This window comes from Protomyctophum bolini, assembly GCF_963924005.1.
Source record: "Protomyctophum bolini genome assembly, chromosome: 8".
NCBI classification, from domain to species: Eukaryota; Metazoa; Chordata; class Actinopteri; order Myctophiformes; family Myctophidae; genus Protomyctophum; species Protomyctophum bolini.
Genome location: NC_137869.1, coordinates 28,016,383 through 28,032,174, shown reverse-complemented (window position 1 = coordinate 28,032,174; position 15,792 = coordinate 28,016,383). Strand labels below are relative to the sequence as shown.

At 44.5% G+C, this 15,792-nt stretch overlaps 1 protein-coding gene across 2 annotated transcripts in view; it reads right to left on the bottom strand.

Moving 5' to 3' along the window:
* Positions 1-2,070: 2,070 nt before the first annotated feature.
* ssbp4 (single stranded DNA binding protein 4) overlaps positions 2,071-15,792 on the bottom strand; it is a 114,605-nt gene continuing 100,883 nt past the window's right edge. Inside the window, exons 6-17 of one of the 2 annotated variants that reach the window (XM_080769791.1) lie at positions 12,427-12,510; positions 9,661-9,787; positions 9,249-9,316; positions 7,694-7,758; positions 6,787-6,832; positions 6,650-6,685; positions 6,417-6,471; positions 4,876-4,946; positions 3,843-3,921; positions 3,317-3,345; positions 2,928-3,029; positions 2,071-2,286 (exon numbers count right to left, since the gene is read on the bottom strand). In XM_080769791.1, the coding sequence (XP_080625917.1) occupies positions 2,206-2,286; positions 2,928-3,029; positions 3,317-3,345; positions 3,843-3,921; positions 4,876-4,946; positions 6,417-6,471; positions 6,650-6,685; positions 6,787-6,832; positions 7,694-7,758; positions 9,249-9,316; positions 9,661-9,787; positions 12,427-12,510 (843 nt within the window). In that variant the 3' untranslated portion in view covers positions 2,071-2,205. Of the gene's footprint in view, positions 2,500-2,927; positions 3,030-3,316; positions 3,346-3,842; positions 3,922-4,875; positions 4,947-6,416; positions 6,472-6,649; positions 6,686-6,786; positions 6,833-7,693; positions 7,759-9,248; positions 9,317-9,660; positions 9,788-12,426; positions 12,511-15,792 lie in introns of both variants that reach the window. The other variant, XM_080769792.1, reaches the window with a different exon arrangement.

Below are 15,792 nucleotides of genomic sequence, written 5' to 3'. Positions count from 1 at the left end.
CTCAATGATTATTGTTTTTTATAACTTTTTTTTTTCTTTTTTTTTTTTTTACAACTGTTAAATATGCACTCTAGAGTGACTTCATAGCTTTGAAACAGTGATAGAGGGTTGCTCAGGCCAAGGGTATACATGATGTACCCAAAAGAACAAATGAAATAATATAAAATAAAAATGTTTTATTTTTCCCCTTTGTGTGCAGATTCTGTGGGCTTTTCCGTGAATATAATTTGTAGAAATTCAAATTATAACAATTAAAAAAAGAATCAAGAAAAAGGTCTGACTTACATTTCAGTCCAACCAAACAGAAATACATACATTACAAATGCAGCCTAAACAAGTGTTCCTCTTCTTTAGACCCTTGTGGCAACATCATCCGTTTACCCTTAGTCCATATCAGTTCTTCCAGCACTAGAGCTATCACAACCCAAACCCTGTATCCAATTTCCCGCACATACAGTCATTGACTCATTGGGGCCTGGTTGGTGGGAGCTCCAAGGAGAAGATTATTTAGCCTGTCTCATCGGGGGAAAGATACTGGATCACAAGGATCTGTGAGTCCGACCCAAACTGAACATGAGAGAGGGCAGGCGTTGCTGTACGTGAGTAACAGAGGTCCCAGAATCTCTCCACGTTCACAGTTCGGAGACGTTGGCATGGGACTAGACGACATCCTGGGAGAATACATTGCGTCTCCAGTCCTTAGTGAGATTTGAAATCAAACAGAGTGATGGAGAAGGAGACAGGCTGGGGCGGGGGGAGGGGGGATTCACAGACAAGTTGTAAATAACAAATAACAAAATAACCACAATAGAAGCTAAATATGTTGTATTTACAGGCAAGACCAAATCCTTGAAAGAGAAAAGATGATTTACAAATATTTCCCTCTCTCTTCATTCATACTGACTGAGAAATGGCATAACAGATGGGCAGTTGTGAGTTAAAAAGGAAAAAAAATAATCCTACTAGGAACATAATGCTATAATAATTAATTACATTAGAGCAGTCCATTCCTACACAATAAAAGTAGCGTGTGTGTGTGTGTGTGTGTGTGTGTGTGTGTGTGTGTGTGTGGTGGGGGGGGGGAGTGGGGGCTTATTAAGACAATATACCTAAGAATGGGATTATGTCTGTGTACCAGTAGACACTTTGCCAGGATACAGCAAGGCTCAGGGAAATCCACTGTTACAACTGTATGTGTAGTTTTAGCCAAGCTGAGCTAAAAAAAATAACCTGAGCACAAACCCATCACACTAAAGGTGAGGCTTATCAATTGTCTCTGTCGGGTGAAAACAAATATGTTACTTTTCAAAAACAGCAAAAGTTGCAGATCTACAGGCTTGTGGTTCTGCTACTTTTGATGCTTTTGTGTGACGCTGTAGTATGATCAAGTAGGGCGTTAATTTAGCAAAATATATATGGATATACAGTAAGCAGTTTCTGCCCGACTGCAACAAATGATTCCTCACACACCTTCAAGTTTGAAAGTTGGTGAAGCCATGACCTGTCAGACGTTAGCAACTCAGAGAAATTAACAGAGGTGTGTGAGGGGAGTATGACGGTGACAAAAACAAAACTAAAACTAAACATCAAATACCTAAAATCATGTAAACAGAAGTATCATTGTGCATTTTCTTTTCTTTTTTCAACTGTGTGCTTATTCTGTCATTGTTGATGCTGTTGCTGAGATAAGATGTGCCCTTTACTGCAGGAAATCATAACTACATTATTAGAACAATAACATAATGACAATTATAATAATATTAGCATCATCATGAACAAAAAAAAGAATGAAATACAAACAATTAATGAAAGCCATTCTTGCCCTAAAATAAAATAATCAGTTCTTTTTTTCCTTTCTTTTTTCTCCCACAAAAGGGGCAGAGTTTTTCTTAATAAGGGTTTATAGATTTCAACCCCAATCAGTCACCTCCTGCATACCCTCATAGTAACTTAAGCTATGATCAGCACAATATAGTGGAGTGTTGTAGTTGTTGTTGGTGGTGGTGGTGGTGTGGAGCCGGCTGCACAACAGAACAGAACAGCACCTCCGTTGGGTATGAATGGCTCCCGTTGGGTATAGGGCCAGAGTGAGACGGACCAGGGTGCAGGCTAGGATCTCTTTACTGTCCTGGGCTGGGGAGGAACACCCGGCAGGGCTAAGGAGAACAGGCGGAGAGACCCTTGGCGCGGCCCGGGAGGTGGGTTTCATGCTCTCACTCCCATTTTGCAGGCACTGGGATGAGGGGCCTTGAGGGGGGTCCTGCTGTCCATGGGCATCCCCAGGGGCTGCGGGTTGCCACAGCACACCATCCAGGAGGGGGGTGGGAGGTGGGTGGGATTTAGGAAGAAGGGAGTGGGAGGGTTGAGTGGGAGGCAAGACACACCAGGAGGGACGGGTAAAGGAAGAGTAGGGTGAGGGAAGATGAAAAGGAAATAAAATAAAATAAAAGATAAAAATAAAATAAAAAATCACACACTCATCGTCATGTTGGGTGAATACTGTAAAGAGAGAGAAAAAAAAGAGGGAGGGGAGAAAAGATAAGCCAATACTACATTAAATGTCTTGTGCTACACAATTCCAGATTAAAGCAATACAACTAACTACGCTTCCCATGTACGGAATACCAGCTTTTGTGAGGCGCATACCACAGACCAGAAAACCTGTGTGGTGTCACTAACTAAACTAAAATCAGGATGAAAGTATTCTCTTTCTGCGTTCTGTCGGATAACAAGCGGCAAGCAAGAGCATAGTCCAGCCAAAGGGGAAATGTTAAGGAAATTCAGAAACAAGTAATTAAAATCAGGAGAAGCGCACTATATGACATTCTCTCCATGCATCAGAGAACGCATACTATGTGGTTCTCGTCCATGCTTACGGTTGCATGCCACGTGCCGTGTTTGGACTCTGTCCCATGTGATATACTCACACTTTCACTTTGGAATGGGTTTAAAAAGTTGCCTGCCATCTCCCCATCATCACGTGGAGTCCCAGGGGGATTGTTCATGCCTGCCATGTTGTTAGGAGAATTCTGAAACACAGGAGGACAGACGACATCAGGAAGAATGCAAAATGTCTCTCTCTATCAGAGTTCTTATTACGAGATCAATAAAGACAAATAACATAATCCATTTTCACAAATGACAGCACGCCCAGGGGGATGACAAAATCAGAGCACCATTATGTGTTTATTTACATTTATTTGTATTGAATTTACTTCAACTATTCATACATTTCCATCACTGTAATTTTATAAAAAACAAAACATCAATTCCAATGTGTATAATGTGTACAGTAGAAAGTACTGAAGAGTCTCACCTTTGGCAACCCGTCCATGTCACCAGAGCCTGTGAACAGAGAAATACAATATTATAAAATTATTATCATTACCAAATGATTAACCATTACCATCCTTCCAGTATCTAGCTACCTATTGACATTAGGGTTGCCCCACCCCAAGCAAGGCTTCCCCACCAAGGGGGGGTGGGGAGGCTGCCCTCTCACAGGCAATAGCTGTTAATTAAGCTATTTGTTTCAGATACAGATGAGCCCAAACTCTATTGGCTTCATTGATCATGTCTCACCCACCTGTCTAGGGGATCAATGGGACTGCTCACTGCCCACATAATCTGCTTTTGCTTCGATCAATAAGAGGATTGGGAAGATAATGTTCCCCTTGTTATCCACAAGGGGGCAGGATCACACAACTAAAAAACCCTGTCATCCTTCGATATCAGATTCAGGGAACAGTAAAAACTTAAACTTAAAATGTGCCACAGCAGCTGGACACACTGATGCAGTACTAATGCCATTATCTGCCATGGGGTCAGGATGGGTAACTCACCTAGTGATCCGTTCATATGGTGCTGCTCCATAGAGCCCATTCCACCCATTGGCCCGTCGGGCCCCGGCCCCATTGGGAACTGAAATAGAAACATATCAACTTCATTCATTTGAAAGCTTGACACACCATTTCTTCATTCGTTTTCGCATTCTATGCCTCGTAACGTCACATTTGATATCGTCCCTTTTCAGTAACTCAGTACAGTACATTTTTGAGAGGCGCTAGCCCCTTTTAGTTACCGTCCACAAACTTTGTCTTAAACAAACTTAAATTCCCATTGACAATGAATGGAGAATTTTACGTCATAGTGTCTGAGCAAATAGGCATAGTGTCTATTTTACATCATGATGATGTACGACGATACGACACGGTTAAAAAAATATTGAACGAATGAAAAGTAATAAAAAAATGCTTCTGACAAAACCAGCTAACACCATTGGATCCTCAATCTGTCTGCTAAATCAGTTAACTCCATCAGAAGGGGTGGAGTTAGCTGGTTTAGCCCTCTCCCCTGTGTGGCAGAGGCATGGATTAGCCCTGGAGAATCCAACGTCAGCTGTTCTTAATCCTTAGCAATGATGGACAAAACCGGCCCGGACGGTTAGCTCAACCGTCTGGGCACCTACTGTAGGCCGCCAAGCCGGCGTGCCGCGGGTTAGACTACCGAGGCCGACGGCCTTTGCCGCGTGTCACTCCCTATCTCTCTCCCCCTTTCCTGTCTGACCACTGTTCCCTATCAATAAAGGCATCAAAAGCCTCCCAACTCCACTTGAGCTGGATGTTTAAAATCTTCTGAAAAATGTACATTTTGGAGTTAGTTTCTGGCCGACAACCGAGATGTGATAAGTAGGCCATAAGAAACTAACCGGACTCTGCCAGATGGGGGCGGTATTGGGTAACCATGTTCCCCAACACAGCATCCATCTGAGATCGTTCAGGGGATTGAGCTAACACCTAACTGCTCCCCATGGAAGCAGACAAATAGGCTGAATAGGTCAACACTGAAGTGATTAACTAGTGTTACATGACTTACATTAGGTCTGTTACCGCCAGGGCCGATGGGGTTCATCATCGTGTAGATGTTTTCACTTGAGTTTGTTGAGTCTGAGGAGACAACATCAGTCAAAGATGCATGAGAAACATAAGAGGTGGAACATCAGGGCCCAATGTTTGACCACTGTCCTGTCAAGTAGGCCTATATCAGTCCAATCCACCTTAACATTGACCAATCCATTCGTAATCCAGCGACACTATTGTGAAGGCACTCAACAAGGACCTGCACACATTGTGTCTGTCCTCCAAAACACTACATAAGGTGACCTTGATACGACATTGCAGGCATAAAGTTGTGAGTTGTACTGTAGATAGAGATGAACAAATTAGACTAACAGCCTAAAATCATAGGTGCTCTGTGTGTGTGTGTGTGTGTGTGTGTGTGTGTGTGTGTGTGTGTGTGTGTGTGTGTGTGTGTGTGTGTGTGTGTGTGTGTTTGTGTGCACGCAAGTGCGTGCATGTGCGCGAGCGTCCGTGCGTGCGTGTGAAAGAGAGTGAAGTGGTTAGTGAGATCTCTATACTGTATGTTTGTGGCCCTGAATCTAGCTTATGCTGTTGTGACCAAAGGAGTGGGAGTTTGGTGGGCACTGCTGAGTATGTGGTGTGTGTGTGTGTGTGTGTGTGTGTGTGTGTGTGTGTGTGTGTGTGTGTGTGTGTGTGTGTGTGTGTGTGTGTGTGTGTGTGCGTGTGTGTGCGTGGGCACGTGAGAGCGAGCGGGTGAGTGAGAGTGAGAGCGAGAGCGTGTGCACACATGTGTGTCTTTGTGTGCCGTCTTGGCAAGTGCTGTGGAAAAATGCATTCCCTCCTATTGTACGTGTGAGCAGCAGCATTTTGTGCACCACGTTGCCCGGGCAACGTATCACAATAGAGGAAGGTATATAAATAATAAATAGTGGACACATAAAGAAGCTCTCCGCAGGTCCACAGAAACACAACGTTTACAGGATGTCGGCCCACAGTGTTTTGTTCTCCGCTAATCTGCCACAGAGACGTCGGATTGATGGATCAGAGCCCAACTGAGTCTGTTGATTGCAGACTGATAGTGACAAGCATCTGCTTTCCGTTACGCAGCCATAACTAGCCCAGTGGTTCCCAACCTTTTTCACATTGGAGCCCACGCTTCATACATCGGACAGAAACTGAGGCACATGCATGCACGGCACCTACTGTACTTTGTGTGCTCTTTGTAAGATGAATAGTGACTATTGCCGATCTACGAACTCACAACGTGGTGGAGCGTGACGTGTTGCTGATATTTTGTTTTTCTGTATGACAATTTTGACTGATATACCACTGAGAACGTACAGGCAGATTTACGTGAAGCTGCCACTTATATGGAATCTAACTTTTAAACATGCATGTGTCAGCTTTTGTCAATGCTTTAAGATATTTTTCATTTCTTTCAGTTTTGACATTTTGTCAGTCTGTCACACAGAGAGATGTGTGTGTGACTGAGATGAGGGCTGATGTTCCTCAGTCAGCGAACAGTGCTCAACAGTGACAATGAACTCTTGAACTCACCTCCAGGGCTAGGCATGATGGGAGTTCCTGGTGGCCCGCCTCCCCCTGGAGGCCCCTGAGGGGACATGGGGGAAAATGAGGGGAAAGAGAGAGAAAGGGAACGAGAGAGAGAGAGAGAGAGAGAGAAGAACGTGAGAGCTCTACTATGTGATTTAACTATCAATATATGATATTTAATGGCCTATCATGGTTTTGAACCCATCGTAAAAAATAAAAACCTGGCTGAAACGTACCACATAGTTGCCCGGAGATGAAGACGAATACGCTATCTGTGAAGGAGAGGAAACATTGAAAATGAGACATTACAATCATAAACATCCTACTGTACATTGTGTAAATAGCAACCACTGTCACAAACAATGACACTTACTGAGTTGGCATTAGGGTTAGGCCAAGGACCTCTTCCACCAGGACCCCTGAAGGACAACAGACACAGACATTACAACTTTTACAAGCAGGAAGCTCACTGTATATTGCACCACTCAATAGCACATTTGTTTAATATGCAGCAGGAGTGCATGCATCACCGCAGGCAGTCGTCACTGCCAGAGCCATCCTTGGCATTCCATTAGTGACTTTGTATCCGTCGCTTATGCAAGATTAATCCCTTCGTGCTTTATTCCCCCTCATTCAGTCCAATCGTGACAAAAGCAACTCTGCTCTGTCTGTTATCGCTAGCCAAGGAGATGTTGGGATTGAGATTGGTAATAATTTAGAATGAACAGAACGTTGCTTTGAATGTCTCCATCGAGTCAGTCAGTATCCAACACCGTGCTTGGATGTATGCAGGTGACAAACTGACTTCACAGGACGAGAGGAGAATACTTCAAATCCAAAGCACGGCGTGGCAAAGCCTAATCCCATTATGAGACATGCATGTATCAAGACACATTCAAATAAATAACATACCATTGCTGACGGGCAGAAACCTTGTATCTCCATCTAATAGTTCAGTTTTTTATGTTATTTCTTAAAATAAATGATTTTGTCTTCTAAGAGTGTCACACAAAGATAGCAAAAGTAGCTGTTGTACGAGCTGATGTGATGTGCGGTGAGCTTGTAGATCTGCAATTTTTGGGCGAATTTACTTTTGTACGTGATAGTGAAAATAGTTAATTCAAAGTGTGTAGACATATATGATCTTTTATAAATATTTAACAAATTAAAACTATTAACTTGGCTTGCGACTGCATAATAACTACATTGAATCCATTTCCTGAAAAATAACGGTTTTGAACATTCACAGCGGCAACAGTAAGCTGTATAAATGTACTAACATGTTCATCCCGGGCATCCCTGGCCCCATGGAGTTGGGCGGAGGTCTCATCCCCCCGCCGTAGTTCTGCACAGAAAGAGAAAAGAACACAACAGTCAGTCAGCATGGCCTGCCCACCCACTCGCTGGAAGTCAAACGGAAAGTTTTGAATCTTAATGAAGGTCAGCAACACTCATGTCTCCCACTAACCGGCGTTTAATTATGTGTATGTATGCTCTGTGCGTGAGCAGGTGTGTGTGTGTGTCTGTCTGTGTGTGTGCGCGCGCGTGCGCGTGCCTGCTTCCCTATGAGTGCCTGTGCATGTTTACGTGGTAGTCCAGCAGGGTTTTTTGGCTGGCACTCTGTGTGTGTGTGTGTGTGTGTGTGTGTGTGTGTGTGTGTGTGTGTTTGGGTGTATGTAGGGGCAGCTCCACTCAGAGGCAGAGTTTTGTTCAGCAGACGATTACACTTGTCGAGCAGATGCCACACCAGCTGCTGTTACGCTCACTGCCAAAGTCACCCAGCCAGGGTGGCACAGAACAGCGCAGAGGGGCACAGCGAGTGTGTGTGTGCGCGTGTGTGTGTGTGTGTGTGTGTGTGTGTGTGTGTGTGTGTGTGTGTGTGTGTGCGTGTGCGTGTGCATACTTGCACATGTGTGACAGGGGGGTGGTGTTGATTGGGGGTGGGGGGGTACTACTGCACAAACTGTTTTGGAAGTACAATATTTTTACTCACATAGTGTTTTGGACTGTTTTGGACATATGCAGTTTCCACGCGACAGACAATTTAGAGAGTGGCTTAACCCACCCGAGAATATAAAATACATCATAATACTGAAAATGAAAACAAACAAGTATTTAAATTATTTATAGCGCCCTTTCTACCAATTCTCACACCCCCTATTGTTTGGTTTGGATGTGGTTTGAACGTACATTATGATACACATTACATTACATCACAGGGAGACCATCTCTCTGGAAGATGGGATCAGTGTGTTAGCCAAATACTGTTTCAAAAGGAGGTTAAAATGGTTCACTTTGCCCTCAACATGCACACAATGTGTCAGTTTGCCTACAGAATCAATGTTGGCACTGCATTGGCTTTAAAAACTAAACTGTTTGTATGGATGGATCCTGGCTACTGCAGGTGTTTACATTACAACTCCTCATAGCATTTAAATTGACATGTTTACTTATATAAATGTGGCTGATAATCATAAAAATTGATTCATCTTATGCTTATGAATGCGTGGCTGGGTGGGTCGATTAACATAAGCCTATAAGACTATCACTCTGCATGGCCTTGTTGTTATAGTTAAACTAACCACTTACAACCTGTCGTGTAGATTGGCCCTTTTGGTTGCACAGACTAACATTGAAAGATTAGTAAAAAAACTAAAATGCAATAGGCTATGTAGAGAAAGGCAGTTAATTAGTTAATTGATCAGTTAATAATTAGATCCCTACATTAGAGTTATCACTACAGTGTGTGTGTGTGTGTGTGTGTGTGTGTGTGTGTGTGTGTGTGTGTGTGTGTGTGTGTGTGTGTGTGTGTGTGTGTGTGTGTGTGTGGTATACCTGTGGGCCCATGCCCCCCATGCCTCGGGGGGGATTCATTCTCATTGGACCACCCATGTTTGGATGTCCTGTGATACAAAGATGTTGGAAAAGGAAAGTAGTGTTAGTTAGTCTTTGTATGTATGTATGTATGTTCAGACTCAGACACACAAGTTGACACAACCATTCTTCTTTCTCCAAAGAGAGAGAGAGAGAGAGAGTCTGTGTTACACTGCAACGCGATCAACAATTTTCAGTATGCATCCAACATCGCTCAACAGTGCTCACTGCTCAGGCATTACGACGCCATCAAGGCTTGCCAAAATATTTTTTGTCGACAAAATCGTATGATATATAGTCGACTAAAACTAGACTTTTCAGAAATGAAATTGTATTAACAAAACTATATGCATGCGTGCGTAATGGAGCCTACCTTGTGGTCTTGTGGGGTCCAGGCTGTTTGGAAGGAGCGGTTGTGACCCAGGGATACCCCCAGGGGGCTGATTTGGCATGCGGAGGGAGGGCCTGGGGCCACCTGGGTACCGGGGAGACATGAATGGCTGCGAGGACGGACAAGGACAGAATGGAAGGACACAGAGTTAAGACTCTATTTCAGAATGATTACTGTGGATAAAGCTACGAGTGTTGAGCAAACAGAACTGAGCGTCAGCACCCTCTTCACTGTGTTCTGATAACTACATGCTGAACTCAGAATGTAGGGTTGATGAATTACCGTCTCAAGTCAGCAGGGGGAACTATTGTGTTGAGGAAAGACCTTTTTTGGGGGACAGGGAGTGTGGTTTTGTTGCACTTCAGCGTGCAAGAAACATGGATGGTCTTTAAGTTTTATAAACAAGACCACGGCTTTCAAAAAGTCATTTAGGTTGAAATGAAGGGATCACAAAGAAAGACAGAAATTAATGAAATGTGTGAGGGTAAGAAATAAGGAGAGCAGAGAGGCAGTTTTAAAGACTGGAGAGAGAGAGAGAGAGAGAGAGAGAGAGAGAGAAAGACAGAGAGAGAGAGAGAGAGAGAGAGAGAGAGAGAGAGAAAGACAGAGAGAGAGAGAGAGAGAGAGAGAGAGGGAGATAAGACAACTGAAAGGTGGGAAGTAGGGCCGATAGTAGGATGCAAATCTGCTTAAACGTTCAGCTCTGTAATTTATTTGATGTCTTCTGTAAACTATCAGACACCCATACGTCTTTCATGGAGACACAGTGCTGTGACTGATTCCTAACAGGAACCAAAGACACTCTCCTCCCCACAGATGATGCTTCAGCTCAAGAACGAGCCCCAGACGCCCCATCCAACATCAGCACACATCTGGTGAATAATGTAAGACGCCGAAGAAGACAAATGTTCTTTTCCAAACTGCCTGTGAGCATACAGTATCATCGACGTCTGCCTGTGAGCATACAGTATCATCCATGTCAGGTTGGAAACCTCATGATGTCCAACACTGTTATTCATATTAAAAAGTAGCAGATCTACAAGCTCAAACTTTGGATGTTTTTGTGTGACGCTGTAGTAGTATGATCAAGTGGGGTGCTTATTTAGAAAAAATAATATGGAGATAAGAGGTTTCTGCCCTACAGCAACAACATACTAGTATTATGTTCAGCAATTTGATTATACTAGAGTCTAGAGTCTAGTAACTAGACCTTACCCGTTCTGAATATATGAACACCAAATTATGTACAGTGTGGGTAATGCGATGTAATAGATGACATTACTGATTGGGAGGGCATTGTCCTCTCTCGCAGCGCTATAGCGCACGTAGGCTATGCTATCGGTTTTTTTATCCCCCAAAAAGCATGTTTTTGCAATAAACGTTTTAAAATTCCACATTTGCGGCACCCCCTATGGATGAAAATAGAATTGCTTTGGGCTCTCCGTTGATTAAACCACCTTTGACATGTGAATGAAATTCCGTTGGTGATTTTTGTAAAACAGGACCCTCCCACTAACTTTGGACACCGATTACAGCCGAACGATACAGACTATGAAAATTCTGCCTGTGGTGTTTTATTCGGATAGGTCCAGAGATGTGTACAGTTTTTTGTGAGATTTGCACAAAAGCTGTAGGTGGAAGAGCAAAAAGTGTGTTTTGAAGAAAAGTCAAAATGGCGGAAAATCTATCCTGGCCTAAGGAATCCAGGGATTTTACGACACAGTGTTCAAGAGTTATAAGGCGAAATGTAAAGTGGGCTGTTATAGCGCCACCATGAGGCCGACTGATTAATGATTAATTTTAATAATTATTATGAACCTCCCCTGTTGTAACTGTAGCTCCGACGGTTTCTGAGAGTTTTCGTTGAATTATAGTATGATGATGATGATGATGTGATGATGACAGTCAAACAATCAAAGTCAGGTTATCGAGCATTAAGGCAACAGTCTGATATCGTTGCTGTCAGGCAGAAACCTATTATCTCCATATTCCAACTACTACAGCGTCACACAAAATCATCAGTGGAAGGATGAGGTGAATAGTGAGGACTGACTACAGCAACATGTCTTCCCTCAGTTGTCTATTCCTCTCTTTCTTTTTCTGTTTGTCTTTCTGTGCTCACTCTCCCTTCTCCGTTTCTTTTGCCTTTGGTTTCTTCTCCGTTGCTCATCCTTTTGCCCATGTTGTGGTGTGCACGTGCGTGCGTGCGTGTGTGCGTGCGTATCAGGCCACGTTGCAATATTAATGGTGTATTGATGGACTCTGGTCCTGGTGAGTGGTGGGCGGAGGGGAGGCCATCCAGATGCACCTCCACTCCTTACAGCTGGGCCAACACAGCTAAATTATTCATCCCACCATCATGGATGTTGCACGTCCTGCCTGCAGCAACATGGGACCTGTGTGCCGTTTGCATGCAGCTTATGTGCTGTGCTTTTATGTACACGGTGTACACACTCAACATCTTGAGGGTTCATTCAACGCAGAGGGTTCAGAAACGGAACCATGAAGTGGACCTGCAAGGGCCCACTTGGTTCCATTTCTACACTCTCAATATATAGTGGATAAATTAACAGAGGATTTATACTGTGTATACGCGCTTGCATTAGTCTGGCAAACCGTCTGGTTTCCAGCCTATGCATGTGTATGTGACTACTTAGTGTGTCAGTGTGTGTGTGTGTGTGTGTGTGTGTGTGTGTGTGTGTGTGTGTGTGTGTGTGTGTGTGTGTGTGTGTGTGTGTGTGTGCTCACCTGGCCATGAGGCCCCATCATGGGGTTGTTGGGGTTGTGTGGGGGAGGCTGTGCATGGGGGGACGGCTGGGACCCTGGAGGACCCTGTAGAGGAAGGACATGGAAGCACATGAAACAGAACGCTTCGGGAATTTCAGCGAGTACATTTAGTCAATTTGTTTAAGTTGCATTCCACACAGCTGTTTCATGAAATCAGTTTTCTCCATGGCATCAAGAAGTCTGTGGATGATGTTACATGATATTATGTACAATATGAACAACAGTACTATGAATAGCAACAGACAATACATCGGCTGCCATTCATCAATCCAAGAAGAAACCAGCACAGATCCGAGCACAGAAACCGTCTATGACAGGATTCACATAATATTATGATTCATGACGCTTTGTTAAATGTGGGGGATGATACACGATATAGCCTAGATATGTGTAAAAATAAATCCAAGAAGAAAAACTACTCCAAACTCCAAACGCACATTCAATTGAACCAACTTCTGTAGTTCTAAGCAGCACATTGCAGCAGCCTGAAAAAGGAAGTTGGAAAAAAAAACCCCAGTGAGGGAAAACAATGTATCTGGGGAGGGGTCCCTTTTGTTTTCTGTATTTCGTGGGATTGTTTTGATTTTGTCTATGGGTGGGTTATATTGTTTTTGACTATTTGTAAATGTGAAATGTGACATGTGAAAAAACAGACATAAACCATTATCTCTCTCACAACACATTTTTGAAACCCTGTTTCAAAAATGTGCCTCGGACGCGTATACACGTCTTTAGGTCCTATTTGGTCACAATGACAATGAGAAAACAGTATTTGTATCCATGTAGCAGCGGTCAGTCATGGAGATAGTTCACTTAAGCTCGCACTGATTGCATTGGTCAGATATCAGCAGGTATAAGTGTATCTATCACCCACCCTCACCCAAACATTCGTCCCTTTCACGTTGACTTATCGTTTTGTCTGAGTAAACACTGGTATGTAAAATGTATACTGTATCTGCCCATATATTACTGTATATATGTAGATCCAGTTGTCATGCAGGACCAATCCGCTGATATGGGCATATTCTGATGACATCATGAATTAAATATAAGCCTGAATACGTTCTGAGGTTCAGTAAGCATGTCTATTATCGACATGACAATCAAATAAACACAATACAAATAAATTGCGGTGCTCCTGAACAGGCACTCACATGCCGTCTGCAAAGACTCTACTCAACACGACAGTCTTGAGTCAGATGCCATTTAACATCTGAATTTCAGATTGTCAAAGAGCCCTCTGTGTTCTGATGAGCCATCTCAAGAGTGAGGACAGAGGAGAGAGAGAGAGAGAGGGGCTCAGACTGAACGGCGTGTCAATGAGGACCTCTGTGGTTTCAACTCCTCACAGCATTAACCTCATTAACCTCTTATATCCACTCTTCTTCCCAGTAACCTCATCTGACTCTCTGCGTAGCCAGCAGCCACTCACTCACTGCAGCATGTTGGAGATCTGCTACTACAGTACAGGAGATATGAAGGACCACCCACCACGCTGCTACTCTCGCCTTATCTAGTCCTGTCATATAGGCTCAAGCCCTCTTCTATCAGGTATCAGTGCAGGTGTGTGTGTGTGTGTGTGTGTGTGTGTGTGTGTGTTCTACTTCTACAGGTGTGTGTCTGACATCACAGTGAAAGGCTTCAGGATTAGGGGATTACCCGTGTGCAACATAACCTGAAAGACATGCACTGGCAGTGGCAGCTACACAGACACACACACAAGCACGCACGCACGCACGCACGCACGCACGCACGCACGCACGCACGCACGCACGCACGCACAAGCACAGAGTAACCGTATGAGTGACACCTCTGCACTTGGATAAGGACAATCACTCAGAATCTCTCTCTGGCTCCTTTTCCATCAGAGTTGAACTGGTTCCGTTCTTTTTTCCGGCCTCATTTTTAACCAATGAATTGGTTCAGATCCCTAACAGTTGGTTCGGAACTGAATACTGAACTAAAACATACTTTTTCTTGCCGTGGGAACCAAAGTGGGCGTGTCACTATTCAGGTTGAAAGATGCAAATGAGATATAAACCACCATAAAACAATAAAGAACAGAATGAGTTCTAGAATAAAAGCTGATTATCATTATTGTTTCTTTTGGGGGGGAGGGGGGTACTGGGCAGTAGATTTATTATTAATTATTCTCCACGGAACCCAAGGCTCGGCCCGGCCCAACTAATCAGTATACGTTTTGGGTCCGATCTGGCCCAAACCGCCGGGTTGGGTCGGGTAGGCTCGGGTTCTGGCAGAATTCTCGATTTGAATGATGATAAATTGATAATATTAATTCATATTTGTAAAGGAAGGAGAGGTCACACAGCTCGTAGTCAGGAGGATGCAAAAAACGTTCTATTAAATGACCAACGTTTAATAATAATGCAATAATATGCCCTCTTCAGGGTAAGATACATACTCTGAATAGGGCATATTGTTGCCGAAACATCGGTCTTTTAACATTTGAGTTTCCACCCGACAGCAACAATTTTGTCATTTGCAAATACAACGGATGTTGAAACTCCCTCCCTTCTCCATGCCCCCCCCCCCTCCTCCCCTCCACTCCCTCCCTTCTCCATGCCCCCCCCCCCCTCCTCCCCTCCCACTCCCTCCCTTCTCCATGCCCCCCCCCTCCTCCCCTCCCACTCCCTCCCTTCTCCATGCCCCCCCCTCCTCCCCTCCCACTCCCTCCCTTCTCCATGCCCCCCCCCCCTCCTCCCCTCCCACTCCCTCCTTCTCCATGCCCCCCCCCCTCCTCCCCTCCCACTCCCTCCCTTCTCCATGCCCCCCCCTCCTCCCCTCCCACTCCCTCCCTTCTCCATGCCCCCCCCTCCTCCCCTCCACTCCCCCGTGTGAGTGGCCTGTTGGCACGCCTGTGATGGTGGTGCGCTGACAGCGCTAAGCACCAGGAACCTCTGGGTACAGTGGGAAAAATAATATACATGCCTGACTGATAGCTTCAAACAATATGCGTGCACAGCCACACACACACACACACACACACACACACACGCACACGCACCACAGTGCAATGTGGCAGCAGTGCACCACACGACACCGAGCTTCATGTCACTGCAGACACAAAGAGAGGAGCGCCCAGCGTGTACACACCTCATAATCACAGAAATGACACGCGAGGCCGATACGTGGGCACAGGAAGCACACATGCAGAAGAATAAGACATCCTGTAGCCTACACACATCTCTGAGACAGCGCGGCGACATGGCGCTTTCACAGCGTGCTGCGCGGCTGAAGGCACGATGCGACTACAGACCTCGCCGAAGCTATCAACAAAAGTTGTTTTTCTTCTTCTGAACTCATGAG